The sequence below is a fragment of the Cariama cristata genome, unplaced genomic scaffold (genome assembly GCF_000690535.1).
Source record: "Cariama cristata isolate BGI_N322 unplaced genomic scaffold, ASM69053v1 scaffold2149, whole genome shotgun sequence".
Classification (NCBI taxonomy): domain Eukaryota; kingdom Metazoa; phylum Chordata; class Aves; order Cariamiformes; family Cariamidae; genus Cariama; species Cariama cristata.
Window position 1 is genome coordinate 3420 of NW_009636132.1, and position 21994 is coordinate 25413.

Sequence of the window (21994 nt, forward strand, 5' to 3'; positions counted from 1 at the left end):
GAAACAATATGCTGGAGAGGCTCTGTGCGCAGGGGTGAGACTTCCAAGGGCCACCGGCCTGGAGCCGCTTGTTCGTGTGCCAAGGGGGGAGGGGGCGTGTATGGAGAACGCCCCCTTGGCACGGTGTCCGAGGGAGGGAGCTGGGGAAGGGGGGGGGGAAGGGGATGGCTTTGCCTCGCTTCCTCCAGTTTAAATACCCTTGCACAGAGCTTTGGCCACTGTAGTAAGGTCAGAAGGCTTCACCTGCAGTGGTGAAGGGGCCTCCCTGTGTGGGCATCGCTGCCTCTGCAACATGGATGCACAGCACTGCAAAGTGAATGGCGACCCTTTCCAGGTAAGCGATGGGGTGCCCGCTCTTCATGGGGCAGGGGGGGACTGTAGCTGCCTCCCTCCTGCCCCCCTGTGCTGGCAAATCTTGTCCCCTACTCTCTGAGAGGCAGAGTGACCCAAGATGGGAGAAAACAGCGTGCTTGTCTCGGTGCTTTGCAATGCCTGGTTGCCACCGTTCTCCCTTTTGGCAGCTGGCATACTTGTCTGTTGTTAATTGTGCTCGCAAAAGTGCAGTGAGAATAAAAATGAACATTGCAACAGTATCCTTGCAAATATGCAAAGAGAAGAAGTGGAAGCAGAAAAGACCAGCAGCTAATTAGAGGTCTTAAACCTGTGTGATGAAAGCAAGCTGTCCTCTTATGTTAAGGGAGAGCAGCTGAAGTTACATGCTCTTATGGTACATCTGTTTGTTAAATTTTGGAACTCTCACATACCCTTTTTTAATGTTTACTGACTTTGAACCTTTTGCTTTGAGAACTACAGGAAAGTCCTGAAGTCCATGCCTTTCAACGACAGGCACTATAGTTATTGCAGGGGCAAGTGATGTAATCTGAGGCCAGCATTGTTAATTATTAGGACAAAATTTTGCATGTACGTGTCCTATGCAATGCTTCTGAAGCCTGAGAAAAGGTGCAGAAGATGTGCAAAAAAGGGCTTCAGTTCCTACAAGCCTTTTTAAGAGCAGAGCAGCCAAAGAAGCCTGGTTTTACTGCTTTGTGTGCTGAGGCTGAACTCCCATGACAATTCTCTGGGGTCTCACCTTACTGCTTTTCCATGTTGTATAATTGCTTGGTCCCAAAGACATCTATGGGAGCTAAGCATCTAAATGCCTTAAGAAATCTGACTTGGAAACTAATTCCATTTTCAGAAATAAGTTAGGAATTTTATTTCCTTGGAAATATTTTTTTTTTTCCTACTATTTTGTGTATCTAGTAAGTCTGGAATTTACAACAGAGAAGTGAAATTTTTATCTCACTGAAACTGCAAGCAAAACTTCTCTGGCTTTAACACTGTTGGAATTCACCCTGAGGGGCTTTATCTAACCAACTCAGAAATGGGTTAAAAGGCAGACAGGTCTGTGTTAGTGACCTCCAATACTGCCAGATGTGTCAGAAAGGCAATATCAATCTATGTGCAAAGTGGTTAACTAAAAATGCAGATTTGCAATGCACTCAGGTAAACCCACCCTTGTGTCTAACACATGACCTGTCTTTGAGATTGTACCAGGTCAAGGAATGGATGTTCATGTTCATCAACTGGTTCTTATTTTAGTTTCTGGAAAAAAAAAAAAAAAGGAACTGGAAGAAAATTAGAGCTTAATTTATTCCACACTTACATTTATAAATCACATATACATGTCATATAGGCAATAGTTCAATGACAATGAAACAATTTGTTGAACTCTTAATCTTAATCACAGTGGTAACAGAACAGCAGAACTACCCCAAAGCTGTAATTCCTCTCTATATGTTGAAAAACAAGATATTAGAATTAGAATTGAGAATGGATAAACTGTGATCAACAGTTAAAACTATGCATAGGTACTACAAAAAGCTCAGCAATATATAGGAGTGCCTGTGTGTATGTTGATGTATATTGTCTCCAATGTGTATTGATGTACATTGCCTCCATATGTATTGATAAGGACTGAGTACCAGGCAAACAATCATTTTACTCTTTTGCTTTGTAAAAAAAGCTGTCATCTCTTTGGACAGACTCAGGCACGAACTAACATTTGTATAAAGACCTTCCAGTGAACTGAGTACATATGCAGATGTGAAAGAAGTTAAGCAAGTATCACTCTGTTTGCAGGGTTAGTGCCTACTGCCTACTGCAATGTGTCTTCATTTAAGCACCAAAATAAATCAGTTTACAAGAGTGGGAAAATGAGTGAGAACAGATTAAAAGTGGCTGATCTCAACACATCAAGGCCAGTGACTAAAGAAAATATATCTGTGTTGAAAAGAAGGTGTTTAAGGCATCTTTGGGTAATCTCATGGTATAAAGAGATCAATTAACATCAGAATTACCTTGCAGGACTTGAACCTTGCATTATATCGTCTGCAGGTGTCCAAACCGCAAATTCTTCCTTTGTCATGCAGATTCAAGTCAACCTGCCATAGAAGTTGGTCCTCAATGCATTCCTTGACAAGAGTATTTTAAATACATAACTGCACGGCTTTTAAAACAGTTCCAGAGTAGACCTTGAAAACCAAGTTCTTGATGCATCAGGCAGACACTGGTGTAGCACAGTTCTGTCCTTAAGAACAGTTTTGGTTGTGGTAGGCGAAAACAGAAGGGCAAAGGAATGCATGGACAGTATTTCAGATGACAGTTTTGGTTATATTGCCTTAAAATTTCTGGACTACTGACGTTTGTTTTGCTTTTTGATAGACTTCTGTCATGGTTTCCCCTTCTGGTTGCTTGAGGTCTAAATGGGTTTCATCAGCCAACTGCCACATCTCTCCTGACTGCTTTTCCTCTTGGTTCCCACCATGTAAGAGCTGGGCCGGCTCCCTGGCTGGGTGGGGGCCCAGGAGATACAGAGATGCTGTGGGAAGTGTGACAGCTGAATAGATGACAGTCTTCCCTCTGGTGCATAAAGCCAGTATTTCTACTACAGTTCCCACTAGAGATTCACCATAAAGGTTGAAAACATTTGGATAATCTTTGCAACCTCTGGAAATAAAGCGAGATAGAAAAACCTGTTGCCAGTCTCTGGCAATGAATTCTCAGGGTAGCAGCAGCCTCAGAGATAGCCTGAAGAACCAGCAATTATTTGCTTTACAAAAGAAGGCTGTTCCTTATGACACCACCTCAGAAAATGTAGTCCCACCAAGAACTTTGTGGCTTCAGGGCAGCTAGATTTGATTATTAATTTGTCTGCTACAAAGACTGTCTTTTCTAAGGGCAATATTTGAGAACTGAGAGTCTTTATACTCCGATTTACGTGTTAAACTAAGCAATAGCTATAATGAGGACAGGCTTGACTGAAAATACAGATCTTTGTAAAGAAAAATGGAATGGATACCTTGAGTCAAGTTTTGGCCCAGGACTTGTTACATCAGTACCTGTCTGTGTTGCAGATGTCTGGTGTGATCTTTGAAATACCAACCAAGGGCAATTTGCCCAAGGCCAATAGATGGTAAAAAACCCCACAACAAACAAGGCATTAATGTGATTTCCAAAAATTTGTGATGGTTGTGCATCTAATTTACTCTGACATCAGAAAAGTGAAGTGATTCTGGAAATCTCAGCAAGCACTTCCCTGCCACGTCAGGTACCCAGATAATTTTGAAAATCTGGCCCCGCTCTAGGACTCAGTTTCCTGTTTCTGAAGTGGTGAAATAACTGTTCCCTACTTAACAGGGGTTTTGTAAAAAGAAGCACATGTACTGAGACCTACTAAAACATTCTGGTAATGAGAACCATAAAAATAATTAAAATAAACATTCTCCTTGCTTGGGAATACTGGAAATTGCCTTTTTGGAATTTGCAGAGCAGAAAATCAATACGAGAAATGGAACAAACATAAATGAAAACACGTCTTGCCCTAACTGAGTCTTTACTCACTGTGGGATTTAGGGAAGATATAAATGTTTGCTCCAACATTTTTCCCTTTCTGTTTTTTTTGGTTGTTGTTGTTGTCCTTGTTATTTTGTTTTTAAACCATCTTCCATATGCCTCTTGTGAATACCTCCTCTCCTGGGGCTACCTGGAAGGTACAAGCAGAACTGAAGGGAAACATAGATCATAGTCTGCATCCCTGCACAGAGCTCATCTACCTTGCTCTGCTTAATCCTGAGTGTTAATGAAAAGAAAGCCTGAGGGAAGGTCTTTGCATTGTAGCTGAAACCAAAGTGCAGTAATGTTTCCAGTCATCCCTGAGCTTGATACGCTTGAGAGGTGAAGCAAGGCAGAGGTGATATTAGACTATTTTCATGTCCTTTTTGACTACCTCGCTCCTGCATGGGACCTAGTTTGAGAGAAGATATTTGTGTCTCTACCATCAATAACCAGAACAGCCTGAGAGCTGCTCTACTTCTGGCAGCAACAGTTGCCTTGATTCCCACGTAAAGGACCTTTATACCCTCTTTACATTGCTGATGTTGTGCAAAATGGAAATGGAGCAAAGCAAACTGACTCCTAGGGTGAATGTAAATATTTTTGTTTGTTTGTTTTCTTTTCTTTCAGGAATCTATGTACATTGAGGAGTCCTCAAATAAAAATGGTGTGATTTCTTTGATTTTCTCTCTGAAAGAAGAAGTTGGGGCATTGGCTAAAGTTTTGCGCACATTTGAGGTAAATATTTTTCCTTCAGGAGATCTGACCAGGTCTTTAAATTTTTGCAGTGCAGCAACATTTGCTCAGGGTATTTGTCGTCATGTTTGTGATTCCATTTCATTACCGTAACGGGGGAAAACAGCATGCATTTCGTTTCTGGGGTTAAAATCCCTTAAAGTCTTGGAGCAGAAGTAGCCTTTTTAATTAAAATTTGATTTCAAACCTTTAAAATAAGCCCTCTACTTTTAAGTGATATGAGGGTGGAAAAATGCAATTTCTCAATTTAAGAAGGAAATATTCCACTGTAACTGCTTGAGTAAGAGGTACAAGTGAATTGAGCTATAACCTGAGATTGACATCTGTGTATGTATATGTATATGTATATGTATATGTATATGTATATGTATAGAAAGGCAAATATAACCTGCATGTGAGCCATGTGACTCATAGCACACATATTGCATGAAGTATTTCTAGTGGTGGCAGCTACTGTCCTCTTAGCCCTCGTCCACCTCAGTAAATCTGATACAAATAAGCCCTCCATCTCCCACCAATGGCACTTCTACAAAGGGGTAGAGGGTACTTACAAAAGAGCATCAAAATGGCAGCACTTTGTTTATACCAAAGGGACTCAGCAACTTGAACTGACTGACTTGGAAAGCTTTTGGGGAAACAAGGAACCATTTACCTCTCAGGACATTGTGTGCCTATTTATTCTTGCAGAAATATTTCCCAGATGTCATGGATGCTATTTAAAAAAGCACAAAATCCTTGCAATACAGGATGGTTGTGTTGCAACACACACAGCTGTGTACTCTGTGCTCCCAAGCAAATATACTGTTATATTGGTTTTGTGACTCTTTTTTTTTTTAGAACGTCATCGTGTAATAGTTGTGCCTGAAAGCAGCTTTTTCTCTAGAACACTGTAAAAAGTTATGGCCTGCATACTTTCCATTCATAAACCGAATTGACAAGGAAATGAAAAGTTTGTGTGGTATTAGTACAAATGAAAAATAATTATGAGTTATAGGACATATTTGATTCATTAAGATGAAAGGAAATTCATAACAATGACAGCAGAGCTAGTCTAAATCTGTGAATTGACCACTGTAATACAGTCCTGCAGGATATCCCTATGTCGGTGGCGTGCATGTCTGTAAGTGAATTGAGGAGACTGTTGATATTCTCTGGTTAAATGCACTGCTGTCTAATAACCAAATTACTGTCAGCTCTAAAGGAAAATCTGCAGGGGAGCTAGTATAGGAAAGAGAGAAGTGACCGCTATGTACATGTGACTCTTGCTCCAAAGCAGGTACCTAAATTACACTGGCTGGGTCATGGTTTTCCCCAGTGACCCTTATGGCAACTGAGGGATTGGGCTCAGCTACAGATGTCTGCACTGGTGGCTGGGTGCTCTCCCATCCCAATGAAGCCAATACTTTCTGTGCAAACTCACAGCATCAAGGCTTGACAAAAGGCCTGGCATGGGTGCTCTTATATCAGTTTTGCACGCTGTTGGCAATGCAGTAGGGAAACGGATGGGTGGCTGGAGGAAAGGGATTTAATGGTACAAACCTGACCTGCATCTTCAGCTCCTCAGAGCTGTCGTTAGTGAATTCATGAGCATTGGGGTGTGTAAACCAGAGCAGCCCTTGGGCTGTTCTAACTCAATGCAAAGGATCTTGCCCTGTGTACAGCAGCGTAAGACCCATGCTCATATGTGTCTGAGATAACCTCCACCCTTTCCCAGCTGGGCCATAACCATGGTGCCTCAGAGGCACAGACTTTGTGCTCAGCGACATTCGCAGCAGAGACAGGGAAAGTAATGATATGCAGGTGAAGGCTGGAGACAGGGAGGAAGACCTTGAGAGGATTTTTTTCCTCTTGTACCACTTCCCTGCTTAATAAAATCAACTGTGAGATGCAGGTTAACTGCAGGAGTTAGTTTAGACTCTCTGTTGGTGGGCTTCTCTGGGCAGGGAGACCCCTTGCCTTGTCCCCAGGGTTTCTGTCACCAGCTCGATGCTGGCCTGGGGAAATGCAGTGGGTTTGTCTCAGAGGGATGGCACAGGGAGGAGATGTGGGGATGGCTGCTCTGGTTGTCGTTGCCTCACACAGCCACATGAAGTAGGAAAAAGGGAACCGCTAAAGCCACAGAATATGATCATTCTCTTCCCTGGAGCAGATGCCACACTGCAGCCATCGACACCCACGGAGGGCCAGACCTTGTGCAGCTGCTGGTGCTGATGGCCGTGGGTGGTGTGTTCAGAGCCCCTCTGATCCTTGCTGAGGCTGGGGCCTGCCCAGGCTGCCAGGGTCTCTCCAGGCACTGGTGCATGGGAAAGCAGGCAGAGAGCACAGCTCAACCCTCTCCTCCCAGCTCGCGCTTGGGCGTGATTAAGGTACAGTGTCTCCAGCACTGGCTTTGAGGATTTTGCTTTTTCTCTAGCCAATCTATAAAATTATGCTGGGACACAAAGTGGGGAGGAGGAGGGTTAAGTGAGCTGTAAATATGAAAGTCTTGAAAAGAAATCCTTGCTCAAGACAGGGAAGAAAGTGTGGAAGCAAGATCCATACTGAGACACAGGGAATTGAGGGGATACCTAAAAAAAGGAGAAATCTCGTGGTGCCATCAGCAGCCAGGCTGCCTTTCTGTCTGTATGGACCTGGGGAGGTTCATCCTCTCCCTGGTTTAAGAGCTAGAGAAAAAATATCTGTTACTCTGGGAGGGCTGTTCAGTCACTCTTGTGTCTCTGTCCAGGATGGAAGAGCAGCCCCTCACTCCCAGATTCTCATCCTGCCCATGTCCTACTTCTCTGCTGGGGTGAAACTTGGCCAGGCATTAGCCCACACCACAGCTTGATATCTCCACGAGGAGCAAAAGCCCAAAGGGAGCTGTGCTGTGCTCCAACCTGGCCCTGCACTTGGATAACAGGAGGTCCAGGACTGCTGGTTCATGAAGCATCATGGCTACTCCTCAGTCCAGACGTGATCTGTACTCATCCAGGAGGCAAACCTCCCAGGCAAGGAAGTAACATCCAAACACAGGCCTGATGAACTGGGTAAGCCTCCATTACGGGCCAGGATGGACTGAAGGTAGGGAAGCCTCATATCCAGGTAGACGAAGGTGCAAGGCCAGTGGCTACAGAGTGAGCAGTCATGGCACAGAATTACATCGTGTAACTAAGACACCAAATTTAAGAGAATTTCAATGTGTTTTGGGGAAACATTAATGTTTGTCCTCCTCAAACATCCCTCAGGGTTGCTCATGCAGTTGACAGCATGCTGCATGCTCTCATGTTTGTTTTTTTTCTCAAAGACCCAAGCTCTTGTTTTCTGTTCAGGTCCCAGTTGCACACAAGTATGTGGTTATGGTGACAACTGTCATTTTTCCTAGGTAGCTTGAAGGCTTTTTTCTGAGGAATCTCCTCTATGGACTCAGCTCTTTATGTCTGCTGGCTTTGTGTCCAAAATGTACTTGATTATATCCATATTTTCTTATGTTTACTCTTGATTCATATTCTCTCTAATGTCTTTCAGTGTTGGGCCAATGCACAATGTCCAAAAAGAGCAAGCAGTCTGTATGGAAGAAGGGCTAGACCCTCAGAAAGGCAGACACATATTTATAGAAAGGCTTTTTAAGCTGAATGCATTTCTGTCTCTAAAAGCAAACCCAGACCATGTCTATGGAAGGGTTCAACATCCACTTTGGGTGGGAGGAGAGTTCTTTCCCGGTCTCATACACAAAAATAAGCAGCACTCAGGAAGATCCCTCCAAACATCAGACCTCAGCAGACTTCTAAGCTCTTCAGACTTCTGGCTCTTGTCCCTCCTCTGTTTTGCAAATCCTTGCCTGGCTGCGTGAATCTGCTCCTCCTGGACTGCTCTGTCCCCTGGGTACCCTATGCTGCTGTTGACAGTACAGTCCCTGCAGTCCCTTCTGCACCTTCCCTGTGGAGAGACAGCATCCGCAGGGCCAGACTCGCATCGACATGTGCTGTAATGTAATAGCAGCTCAATCATGCCCAGCAATACGCAGATTGTTAAAACTTTACTTCCACACCAGCTGCTCTGTGTGTATATTGAAATGTGGTAAGCATCCACTTTATGTTTATCAAACCCAATTATTTTGCACTTCAAAAGCCTACTTGTCCATAATCTTTATTTGTCCTATTGTGCATACAGCTTCCTTATGGGTTCTGCTTGGGCAACACCTCTGTCCTCATTGAAGGTTTGAGGGTGGCCATAGAGACAGCATAAACCCACCAGCAGAGTCTTTACACCAACTTCATATTAATAGGACCTGCTGTACACTAAGGCACTGCTTGGTGCAGCCATATGCTGTTTATTTGTCTCATGCTGTGACAGAAGATGATAGTTAGGAAGCCAAAACTCAAATAAATACCTTAGTCTGAAACAGAACATCACACATAAGTAAAAAACAAAAGCAAAGCAGAGCATTTTGGGTTAACCCAAGTGTTACACTTTATGGGAATGTTTATTTTTATCTGTAGTGATAAAAACCTATTGAAATTGAGATAACTTTTTTAAACAACAACAAAGTCCGTTCTGAAATAAAAAAAGTGGGGGGCAGGGGCAAAAGTTGTCCTCCTCAAAGACTGGCATTTCCAAAGTTTAATTCATCATTAAAAATATCAGAACTAAACATTTCAATGTGTAAGAAGGGTTGCCCTCAGTTTTAACTGAAATATTTCCACATGAATTTGTGAATACATTAATCTCCTCTGAAGTTCTTTTCCTGTTGGATTTACAAGTAGTAGAAGACATGTGAGCTGTAGTAGTAGTGGCAAACATTGGGTTGGTATGTACTACAAGTTTGCTTAACCCATTCTGAGAGAAGAGCCTTCCATCTTCTCTTCACTGGCATGACTTTCCCAAATACAGAGCAGGACTTCAGTGCAAGGTCCAGCCATCAGTGGGTTACTTACAGTAGGCAGGGCTCTAGCTCAAAAGCAGCCCCATCAATTCTCACTGAGTAGCACTCCTGCTCCCAGAGTAAGTTACTGCTCCGTGGGAGGACTGGATGGGAGTAATGGGCTGTACTAAATGAGACCCTGCACTTTCAGAGCCAGCAAAGATGACTGTGCTTTTTTTATGTTTAGGAGTTTACTTTATTCAACAGAAAGTCCAAAGTGACTGTTATCTCTTTGTCCCTTGGGAAAGTATCAGCTCTGCAGTGTTTTGGGTTGTTTCCAAATCAGAAGAAGCGAGCAGTCACTTTGGCCAGGGGATATGTTGGAGGTGTCTGCAGTGATAGGTGAACAGGCCAGGCATGCTTCTATCAAAAGGCTTGGTTTTCTCATCATAGTATGCATACGCACAGCTACAATAATTTTATTGCACCTGAACTCACTGCTCCAAATCCATGTCCTCAGTCTGAGCTCTCCTCTTTCCAGGGCCAGGAGAGCAGGACTCCTTGATCTAGTAAGTCAGCATGAGTTTAAAGAGAGGAGTGCCCTCTTGCTAGGTGCTTGTGCAGTGCCACATGCTGTCACATGTTTTTTTGTTTGTCCCGCTCCATGTGTTTTGGGGCCAGATTGTGTTGAACACCTCACACCAAACTTTAGGGTTGGAGCAGAAGTGCTAAGTAAAGGATGCTGGGGCTGCTGCAGGGCCAGGTGCCTTCTGGATCTGTTTGCTGGCAGGGGCCAGCTCTGGGTTCTTTTGCCTCCATGAGCTTGTCATGTGAGGAAGACCCTAGCAGATGTGAAGGAGAAGATGGGGTAGCACTGTCTTCAGCTGAGAAGCAGGTCCTTGGACAGTAAAGCTGAACCAGATGGCTGCCTTTGCCTTCACTTTGGGAAACTATGGCTGAAGGCGTCACTATAACTTCCTAACTCCCCTGATCTCCTGTTAAAATTAGGCACTGAGATTCTACTTGCGTTTCTGAAAGCATCTTCCTGCAGGAAGCCCTGAACTAACCCGTGGCAAGGGTTAAAAGAAGATATCACTTTTTTTAGTATCAGGAAAGTGCAAGTAAATCCTTGTTTTGGGAGATTTCACCCAAGTTCTCACTGAATGTTGATAAGCGGCACTGTAGTGCTGCTGACGGTTTTTTGTCTGGTAACAATGTGGGATTCTCTTGATGAAGCCAAACTTACTTAATGACAACAGTCATGAAAACAAGCTGCAGATGGATTTCACAGCTGTGCTTAGTTTTAGCAGCCATATACAGGAGCATTTAATAATGTGTAAACAGAAGGACATATGAACGCCATGGGAAGTAGTAGCTCATAACATTCCCAGAAAGTATCCCTCTCCACTGAACGCTTCCCCATGTAGCTATGAAAACACAACTTTTCTTTTCCAATGATCAGGTCATTAAACTCTCTGAAGGTGGGACTAATCTCCCTTGGCAATGACCTCTGCAAGACTGCTGATGTAGCGTAACACCAGGCTGGTTTGACCGCACCAGTGTGGGGCAGCTGTAGCGCAGGAGATGCTCAGTTGGGCTGGCATTGCTGGAATAACCTGGGAAAGGGGCTGGAGCTGCTTCACAGCCTCTGAGAGGCAGCAAAGGCTGAGATTCAGCACTGTGGGGTAAGGCAGGCAGGGAGATGGGCAACCTCCTTCTGCATCCACCGTTGCCTCTGTTGTATATTGATATCTGTATCGCTAACCCCTGTCATGCAAAAATCATGACTTACACAAAACAGACTTAGTTCTAACCTGATTTTTGAGCTCTGAGAACACATCTTGAGACTTCTTTATCTAATGGGGAGTGATACAGATACAGTTAACTTGGATATTCAAATAATGAAAGTGGAGATCTTTCACCCCCAGGAGTGGAGGTTTTAAGAAAGCAAGCAAGAAATTTGGAGTGACTTCTGCTAACTTCAAGGGATTTGGCAATACTGTACCCCTGTGATCTCCATTAGGTGTTACACTTAATGCTACCCTCAGTCCTCAAGGAAAAATCTGCTCTGAATTCTTAATACTTGCTAAAAAGTATATTAGAAATTGCATCATGCACTGCTTTGAAATAAATGCAAGATGAACAGCTACCCCTCCTCTACCAACACAGAAGCACTCCAGCAGATACGTGGTTGTATGATAGGATGTGTCCATGTGGGAGAGACTCAACCTCTACGCTGATCATAAACCTGAGGAGACGTAGTGAAGCACCAACCTGCTGCAAGTTCTTTGCAGCTGCAAATTCAGCAAATGCATTCTAATCTGAAGTCCTGGGCCGATCTGATTCCTACCAGCTCTAAAATAGGAAAGGCAGAAGAGAACAATATTGATAGTTCAAGTGTGAATCCAGCCTCAAACATGTGACAACCCAGATCTTCCAAAAACAGATGGGTTAGGATTTAGGTTCCATCAAGAAAAAACAGCTCAGAAATCATGAAGTCCCATAAAATAAAGGGAATTTTTATTAGCTGTCTTTTGAGGGCATACATTGTGAAGATTTTGAGATCAGAGAGATTGAAAACTGCTCAAAATAAGCAACTAAACCAAAAGATGCCCCTGTTCTCCTTTCTCAGGTAACCGTTTCTCTCTAGAAGTTGGAGCTTTAAATAAAGCATCAACTACTGAGAAACCTGATGCAATTGCAAGATTTGGCAATACTGAGGATACAAAAGTTTTGAACAATGTGAAACTATGAAGATTAAACACTAGATGGAGTAGTTGGACTAGAATGAAATTGAGATTTGTAAAGCAACTCTAGTAACAGAGCCACTGTAAATATTTTGAAATCAGGGGCTTAGTAGCAAGGCACAACATATGAGAGCATGTTTCTCCAGGAGTGCCAGTTCAGGGAGTTGGACATATGCTGCTGAATTCTTGCTTTGAAAACAGTCACCAGAAGGGTTCTCCCTTCAGCTTCTCTGCTGTGAGGTCCTGAAGCCTCAGCACAAAGAGGTAACATGTTGGCTTTGCACATTGATGAGATGCACGCACCCTTCAAATAAACAGCAAACCAGCTTCACACTCTGTAGGAAGCTGTTCTGCTTATCTCAGATGTAAGAAAGGAGATGGTTCTCTCCATGAGCTCCTTCCTCCCCTTCCTCCCTGTCGTCTTTTTTTTTTTTTTTTTTTTTTTTTTTTTTTCCTTTTTCCCTCTCCATTAGTTTGTGGGGATACTTTTGGAGGCATTGATGGTTCTGCTGCCTTAGGCATGCCTTGTGCCCACCCTGCAGCTTGTCTCTTTATTCCCAGCCCCTGCATTATTACCTCCATTTTGCGGGCACTGCTGTTTGTGCAGCTGCTTGCTGAGCCAAGTTGGAGAGCTGGTACAAAGGAAAAGTCACCTGGCCAAAAAAAAGAAGGATATAGTTGAAGTACCTGTGTGATCTCTCAAACACTTCTGTCTCCAGGGGAGGGATGCTGAGGCAGGGATGAACACTTGTGGGTGGGGGAGAGAAGCAGGGGATAATGGCCCCCAAAGAGAGGTCCATGTTATCACAGCCTCTGCAAGACGTAGAAAGCCCAGTCAGGGCCCAGGACGCCGTTCCCCCATGAATCTACACAGAGACAGAATACAATACCCTGACACATCAGTGCAAGGTGAAAGTAAAGCAACACCTCAGTGTGCCTGAGCCATGGCTTGGACAGGGGGAGGTTTTACACCCACTCTCCACCTTTGTGAGTGGCTACACAGAAGAGCCGAACGGCCCGGGGCTCCGGGTGTCAGCCCCACGTTGCCACACTGATCTCCACGGCGTGGCCGTGGCAAAGGGGCCAGCAGGCCCCAGCGCCTGCTCTCCATCAAAAGTTTTCCAGCCCTGAGTCATCTGAACTCCCAGCTCCAGGCCGCCCCACCTCCCAGCGCCTCACCAAGCGAAGGGCACAATGTGCGGTCTGTCTGTGAAATGGGGCTTTGGAGGCCTAAAACAAATTGTCCTCGGGGCCTAGGACAGTGGCAGCCATTCTCTCCCTGAGACGGCCCCACGAGGACAGCGTCTCTCAAGAGCAGCAGTTGGCAAATGCGCTTTTGACCTTTTCAACTTATTGTATTGGTATCTAGCCAAACAATTTAAGTTCATCTGTAGCGTGCGACACTCAGGAAACAGAGGAATGACATGCATGCTGTTTCCTACCAAGTAATAAACTGCCTTTTGTGATGGAGTGAATGAGGCCTTTGCTGCTGATGGCCAGATGCCCCCCGCGCTGTGCAAGCACTGAGAGGAGCAAAGAAAACCTTAAAGGGCTTGAGAAGCTCAGACTACAGGGAGGTACAGAAAAAAAGCTTCTCTCTTTCTTCCCTGTAGGTCACAAGTAGATCCTCACAGCATTTCTTCATGGATAAAATCCTGACCTCACTGCAGCAGGAGGTTTGACACTGACAGCAGCGGGGCCATCATTTCACCCCACATAGGTTGGGGTCTTAAGTCTGAAAGCAGCAAAACAAAAGCTTCTCCAGGGTTGCTGAGCACCATGTGTCAGCTCCTCTGACTTCTGCGGTTGATCTTCAGGCCCAAATTTCCTCCAGGAGTTCCTCTATTCCTCCCAGGGGACAGAAGGGGCTTCTGTCCCACATCTGGCCTTGGCATGCCGTGGCTGTGGCTCGTTCAGGCCCAAATTTCCTCCAGGAATTCCTCTATTTCTCCCAGGGGACAGAAGCCCACGTCTGGCCTTGGCATGCCGTGGCTGTGGCTCCAGTGTGAGCCTGACAGAAAGGTCAGGTGCTAAAATCAGCACCAACTGAAATATGTTTAAAAGGCTTTGCTCAAAAAAGATGAAGTAATATATTCAAATTACAGAGCTCAAGAAAACATTTGAGTTCAGCTAGACTATTCAAATTACAGCGCTCAAGAAAACATTTGAGTTCAGCTAGACAGTTAAATTTTCCAGGACTTGTATTTAAGTGACTGGAAAAACAGGATTTTTGATTTTTCAGGACTTCTATTTAAGTGACTGGAAAAACAGGATTTTTAGCTACTTGTTGCTTTACACATTGACATGGTGGCACGTCTGAGGTCAGGTATGCACTGGTCATAGTCATCAAGACTGTAGTTGCCAATGATTCCTGTCTTCAGAGTTAGGAGGCACTGCTGCTGGTCAGTGAAGATAATTGGTGAGACAGAATTTGAATTTCTGTGCTAAAGAAAAGACTTTGCTGTGAGAGTGATCAGACTTTGGAGCAGTTGCTCAGAGAGGTTGTAGAGTCTCCATCTGTGGAGATATGCAAAACTCGACTGGACACAGTCCTGAGCAATCTGCTCTAGCAGACCCTGCCTGAGCAGGCTATTAGACTAGATGGTCTCCAGAGGCTCCATCCAACCTCAGCAACTCTGTGATTCTGTGATTTAAAACACGCATGTTTTGTTTGCGCAAACCTGGGCTGCCTTTTTGGTGCAGATCCACATTTCCCTTTGGATCTCTTCCCAACACCTGCTTATAGCCCTGGAAATTGTGCAGGTGTCTTGGCAGGTGACTGTGCAGTGGCTTGGCAGAAGCTTATCTCACAGGGTGCCCAGCTGCTTGCTTTTCCAACCTCCTTTCAAGATGCTCATAAACACAGCATTCACTTTCTCATGAGAGGGTTCTCTACAGGTGGAACACCTACTTCCCATGTTGATGCTGGGGAAATGTTCTTGTCCACACAGACAAGCTTCCATTATGTACTTTTGGTACTGCAGTCACCATTTTCAATACAAAGCCTATTTACAGCTTCTGTTCTGTTTCTACGTTTTTCAAATGTTTATGCAGTGCATAGTCTTTATGTCGGTGCTCTGCACAAGGGTGAATCCTGCACCCTCTCATTCTTCCTTTTTGTCCTCTCCCTGTTGTAAAAGTCCTCATTCCAGTGGCCACCAGAGGCAAGTCTCTACTTTTGACTTATTTGAATTGTATAGTATGGGTTGTTGACTGACACATGAATTTTAGCTACTCTTTAAATTGTATTTCTTCCCCCAAACCCTGTGGGACCAAAATCTCCCTTTCTCATAGGAAAAAGGCATAAACCTGACCCACATTGAGTCCCGACCTTCCCGTCTCAACAAAGATGAGTATGAATTCTTCATTAACTTGGAAGGCAAGAATGTCCCAGCGCTGGACAAGATCATCAAGTCCTTGAGAAATGATATCGGAGCAACGGTCCATGAACTTTCACGAACAAAGAAGAAGGACACTGGTAAGGATACACTGACAAGGATAACATTGACCAGGAATATTTATGTCACATAGTTAAATGACTTCTTTTTCCTGTAGCAAAGGAGTTTCTCTTGGATCCGTATGGCTGCATTTCCCTCCCTCTGCCTATTTTGCCTATGTTTTAAGCTTTTTCATTTGGAGATTTTCTCTCAGTGTAAACCACCATGCTCCATCTTTCGCCATGCTTCTGACCAGGTCTCCTGGGAACTGGTGTTACGATGTCATTTGTCTGGTTGGTTGGCGGCACTCACAGTCTCTTAAAGACAGCCTTGTTGCGGTAGCTTGTTACGCCACCTGCAGAAGTAGGGATCAAAGGATCATCGGAGTTCAAGACTAAGGGCTTAACTTGTAAATCCCTAAGCACTGGTGCAGGAAGTCGTAGGTACACCTATTTTCTGCTCCCAGTGTCTGCCCTGTTTTAAAATAGGTAGCTTTTATATACATACGTATACTTTTGGTAAGTCATGCAGGGTGGCAACTTTTGTTCTTGATACACACCTGTAACTTGAAGGAATAACAGGGGCGCAGGTGGGACCCATACCACCATGTTTAATGCAGATAGGTTAGCTCATTCAGTCCAATCACATGTCCCCTGAATCTCCGACTACCATCTCATAGCCTTTGGACCACTGAGCACTGAAAGCCGCTGTAGGGGTTGTACAATTTCAGTCTTTTCCTATGTTCTCTGCCCACACAAGAACTTGGAAAAGGAGAGACAATAAGGATCTCCATGTTGGATGTTCTACATCTATCTAGTTACTGTCTGCCCTGATTCAAAAAACCCACATAAACTCAATCACAATTTAAAAGGGCAAACGTTTCCAGTGAAATCTGCAACCGCATGCATGGACTTGGCTTATAGATGGTAGGTCAATTCCCCTGATAACTCCAGGCCTTGATCTGCCACGTTTTCCCTCCCACCCTGTCCCCATAATAAATCTGTGTCTGTTCAATACCCAACAGAGTCAAGGCTCTACAGTGCATTTTGTGGAAAAATGTCACCTACTGAGGACTGCCTTTTGCCTTCCTAAGGAAGGATGGCTCCCTGGAGTCCCCAGGGAGATCACCAAGAGAGTGTCTTGGAGACATTTACAATGCCTGTGCATTGCACATCCCAGTTGGGGGACTGCCCTGTCTTGAACACTACTTCCAGAGAGCACTCAGGTGAAAAGAAGTTGTATTTTAACTTTTAAGTGATATACAGATCCTGTGAACCCAGTCAGACTTTGCTACCTTCTATAGCAAGTCCATTCAGAGTCAGTCCATATAAAGCCAGCATTAGCAGATAAGTATGTTATGATCGTGATAGGGCATCATAAAAACAGAAGTAAAATTTTAAACCAGAAGACAAGGAGGAAAATCCTGCAATTGGTTATGTCCCCTGGCAAAGGGCAGGATCATCTAAACCACCATCTACCCTGAGCAGTGGAGATCTCCTGGGCTCCACGGCTCTGCACTGTGGGGCTGCCCTGCTCTGACCAGTCTCACCTGCTGCGCTGAGGGCTGGTGACTTTTCCTCCTGCCTGCCTTGGACACTGGGAACAGAAGATACTCTTCCCCTTTAGACCAGCCTTTTTGGTCTCTGATGACCGTATCCTGCCCAACTTCAGCCTTCCCTCCTCAGGATGCCTGGTTTCTGGGCTTGTGGTCAATCTTGTTGCTCTTCTCTGGAGTGTCTCCAGTAGATTAGATAAAACCTAGATGTAGCTATGGGCTGTAAGGACTCTATTGCTCTGGTGAGCAATTAGTTAACTATTATTAAACCAATTGTTGCTCATTTGCTGTTTATTTGATGGGTTCTTCACACAATATTCAGGTGTTTTCCAGATTCTTCTTGTTCAGGTAGGAACTGATGGTAAAGGACAGTGTAACAAAACAAAAAGTGACAATGAAGTGCTGTTGCAGTGCCTTCCCCCTTGCCAAATATCTCTGCGACCTCACAAATCACTCTGGCACAAACCTTGTGGTGTAGCAGAGGCAAAAAGAGCCTGGTCCTGTGCAAGGCCTGTTACGGAGTGGTGGCATCCTCATGGGGCAGAGGGAGGGATTGCCCTGCTGCACCCCCCGGGGCTGGCATGCCCCTCTGAACACCTGGATTTACTTTCTGATTTTGGTCTCCTGGACCCTGGCTGTTGGCTGCTGCAGCCCCATCCTTGTGGGATCCTTGCACCCCTGGGCTGAGATGAGAGCAGGGGAAGAAAAGTCCCACAGGGTGACTGTGCTCCCCGCTCCGCACTCTCCCTGACACAGGTATGTGTGAGTCCAACACCATCTATCCTCCTCTCCATTTTTGGGGCTTGTGGATGCCCCTCACTCCTGCTATTGAAACTAGAGAGCCTCTGCCACGCACTTTGGTGGGAGCAGGAATAACTCTCCATTCCTGTAAGAAATCCCAGGGAGGTCAGTTGTAATTCTGTCTTCAGAGTGAAATAAGGAAAGATTTTGTGCGTTGTCCATGCTCCTAATTCTCAGAGATTTGCTGGAGTTGAGGCTGCTGAGTATAGTGGTGGCTGCCCAGCATCCAGTCTGACATACTTAAATGCCCCTTCAGATAACAGATGTGATTTTAATAGGATTTCAGACTTTAAATACTTTAGGTCTGGATCTTCCTCTTCCTTCCTAGGAACAAAATGAAAGGACATTAATACCTTCTTGAGATCAGTGCTGGTAATCCTTTTACCATTTCCTTTGTGTCCTACCCATGACATTATATTTGAAGATGAAAAAAAAGAAGGCAGATACTCTTTGGAGTCAGTTCTCTCCAGTCATGAGACAAAGGGACAAAAGGTTGATTAGGTGATTTATGATCACATCAAATAAAAGAGATTCTCTTTTGGGGGCTTTTTTATTTCCAGAAGAAAGCTACAGGACCTAGCAGGGCTTGCCAATATTTCTGTTTTTCTGATTATTATTAAGAAGTTAATAATAAATTTTATTAAATAATGAAGTTATGTATAAGCATAGACCAGAGTTGGATAGAGATATAGCTCTAAATATCAGCTGAGAAAGGCCTGTAAGTGAAATTCTGACCTCACAGAAGTCAAAACTCCCATGGTCAGCTGTAGGATTAGGATTTCACTGCATGTTACTGTGTTGATCAAAGGTCTTTTGAGCTAGATTATCCTGTCAGTGCTGCAGAAAGGGACTTGATCCCCTTCTGTCTCGGAGGATAACTTGTGTTTGTTTGTTAGTTTCAGTAATTCAGAAACAGCATAAAGTGGGAGCAATGTATTGCCAAGGAAAGAGAGGAAGATTATTAGTTCTTTTTGCCCTTTCCCTTTTCCTTTTCTTTTCTTTCTTTTTTTTTTTTTTTTTTCCAATTTCAACTTCTCTTATGACTAGTAAAGGTCCAGTCAAACTGAAATCCCCAAAGAGCCATATTTTGAAAGGTCAAACAGCCCTGCTTAGGGGATGAACTGTGGGTGGCAAATTCTGGGCTGAAGCAGCTACAAGGGCACAGTGATATAGTAGCAGCCTGAGCTGTAGGAAGTATGCTAAGATGCTGTCCTTTATCAGTGATGGCATTAACAAATAACAGGCCTTGTAGTGCCTTTTAGGTCAGCTTGCCTTTCAAATGTATCCTCCTGGCAAATATGGTCATAATCCATGGGTGTGCTTGTGTGAAATTTTATTCCTAAAACACAGAATGAGAGCAATATTCCTCCAGGGAACAAAATCTCAGAAATATGATTTATGGGGATATTGTCACACTCTTCTCAGTGGGCAGGTGAAGGTCGGGAAGGTTTTCTCCTGGGGGCAGTCTGGGCTCCCATGGGACTGATTCTTTCAGTGCTGCCTAAAGATACTCTCAGCCCTTCCTTGCTAAGGATTCATTTTGCTTATGCTTATGATTTGAGAAATAAAACCTTATTATGCTCAGTTTCCTGTAGGAGGTGCACAGTGCCATTCTCGGGGCACTGCTTTGTGGGCAGCCAGAGGAAAATTTCTGTATTCTGCCCCTTCTATATGGTTCAGTGTAAAACGTGTGTATCTGCTTTACTGGGCAAGGATAAAAGAATGGCTTTTCCTTTATTCTGTCTGGTCACTTTAACTGCTTTTAGGGTCTTTTCTCAATTAAATGCAAAATGTAATTTTGGTTTCCCTTTGACGCACCCAAATAGTTACAAAGATCAGATTTGGATCAACAGTGTAATTTTAACTGAGAGCAGGCTGGCAAAATGCTCTAAATCCAAAGGTAGTTTTAGAGCTTCAGATGAGATGGGCTAACAGTCACTGGACCAAAAGCCCTTTGTAGAGATGGAAAGATTTGTTGTGAAAACACAGTGCATCTCTTCATGGCTCTTTTTGGAGACAAGCTGGGTATCTGCAGTCCGCTTGGAGCCCATGAATAAAAAGAATTAAATATTATTCTCTTGCAGCATTAGGGAAATGCAGACAATTTATTGCATTTCTGAGACAGGCTGGGAGCTGAGGTTCTGTAGGGGCCTTGTTTGCTAAACCCTGAGGCCGGCCAAAGCATTTGGGACTGTTTAAAAAAGGCTAAACCTGGGCCTTGGACTGCTATAAATTGCATAGACCTGTCTTTGACCCTCCTCACAATGGTCCAAATGGAGGAGTTCTGCAGAAGTCCTCGCTGCCCCTGCTTTGCTGCCTCTCATATAAATGGCTTATTAGCATTCTGCTGAGCATTTGACCCCATGGTAATTTGGTCACCACTTGGGTGTCCAGCATGATCCCATAAATGCTGCTTACATTCACTTACAGACAAATCAATATTTATTACTGATCAGCCCACGTTTGCTCCTCAGACCTTCACAGAGGCCCAGTGTTGCAACAACTTGCCCTGGCAATTCATTAATGGCTATGCAGACAGACAGCGAGTCTGGCGAACGGGCTGGAGGAGGATGATGCAAACAAAATACGGGAGAAATTCAGCCAGAGGGTAATTTGATTTGATCCTTTAAATAGTTGCTGGGAGGGCTGGGTACAGCCTCCTGGCACACCACAGCAAACCAGAAGACCTGGTAGCCCTAATGCACCCTCATCCCTGAGGCAAGGGCTGTATGGACTTGGTGCAGTGCCTGCCCTGGGGCTGTGCTCAGGACCTTTGATACTTACTCAGGGCTTTCCAGGGCCTGACTTTACATCAGATATGCTGGTGCAAATAGCACTAAGCATCCTCAGGATTTCCCTTTCACAGCCTGTCCCTTTCATCTAGCTCTGCAAGCTCAGAGCTGCTCTCTCAGCTGCTGCTGGTGTCTGGGGGCACCTGGGAGGAGGGCAGAGATCTGCTGAAAATAGGTCAGGTACCTACGGGGGCCATATGCCTAGAAGATAAGGTGCTGCTCCTGTGCAGGGGAAAAACAAGCCACCCATCCCCATGCCCGGGACTGACACTGCGTCAACCCGGGAGTCAGTCTGTCCCAGAGTTTGTCATGAGCTCTGCACCGAGTACTTTGAGGATCTTGAGAATAAAATGTACTTAATGAAAGTGAGTCACGATCATATATCCATTTTATCCTCTCTTGAAGTTGCAATGATTCAAACCCTGCCCACTTAGACCTTTCTGATTCAGGGCAGCAAAACCCCACAGACATCACTGCTGAAATCCACTGGAGACTTTCAGCCCTTACCAATTTGTCTGCACAACCCGGACACTTCAGTTCATGGTACATCCCTGAGAATGGTGGTTATTCACTCTAACTCTGACAAATCCTTTGCTGTGGGGCTGCCAGACAGCTTTTTTTCCAGTGCCTAATCCCCAAACATTTATCAACGTGCCTCCTCCCATCCTGATAGTGGGGAATCTGGAGCACAAAACAGAGAAGTGCTTCCCCCACCATCACGCAAAGCTCAGCGGCAGAGTGAGGAGATAAACCTGGTGCCCGGCTGTCCATATAGAAAATAGGGCCACGATGGCTGGATGTGCTCACACTTCACGTGGTGTAAGCGAGTAATGACTCCTCTTTAGGACTCAAACACACCTTTTTCTAATCAGTCCCTCTGACTAGTTTAACTCAAGGAGTTGGAGGTGCAGGAAGGTTGGTATCAGCAAGGTGAGAGAGCAGTCTGGAGAAACTAGAAAGGCAACGGTACAGCCAGCAGATAAAGTCATTTTGGGAAGATCTTCCTGGGACTGCTGGTGCCATCTAGTGACTTCTTCAGCTCTGTTTTTTAGGGCAAAGCAGAAGGGTGTGCAGGTTGGAAAGGGGGGGACCAAAACCCGATTCTGCTGGGTGGGAGAAGGGAAGGCACAGGGGGGAGCACTGCCGAGCCGTCGGGCCGGGTCTCTGCGGCT

The 21994-nt window shown here is 44.7% G+C and overlaps 1 protein-coding gene across 1 annotated transcript in view; it reads left to right on the top strand.

Annotated features, from left to right (window-relative positions):
- Positions 1–292: 292 nt before the first annotated feature.
- The window catches only part of PAH (phenylalanine hydroxylase), a 38510-nt gene continuing 16808 nt past the window's right edge, over positions 293–21994 (top strand). The window contains exons 1-3 of the mRNA XM_009707789.1: positions 293–334; positions 4525–4632; positions 15532–15715. Of these exons, the coding sequence (XP_009706091.1) occupies positions 293–334; positions 4525–4632; positions 15532–15715 (334 nt within the window). The remainder of the gene's footprint in view (positions 335–4524; positions 4633–15531; positions 15716–21994) is intronic.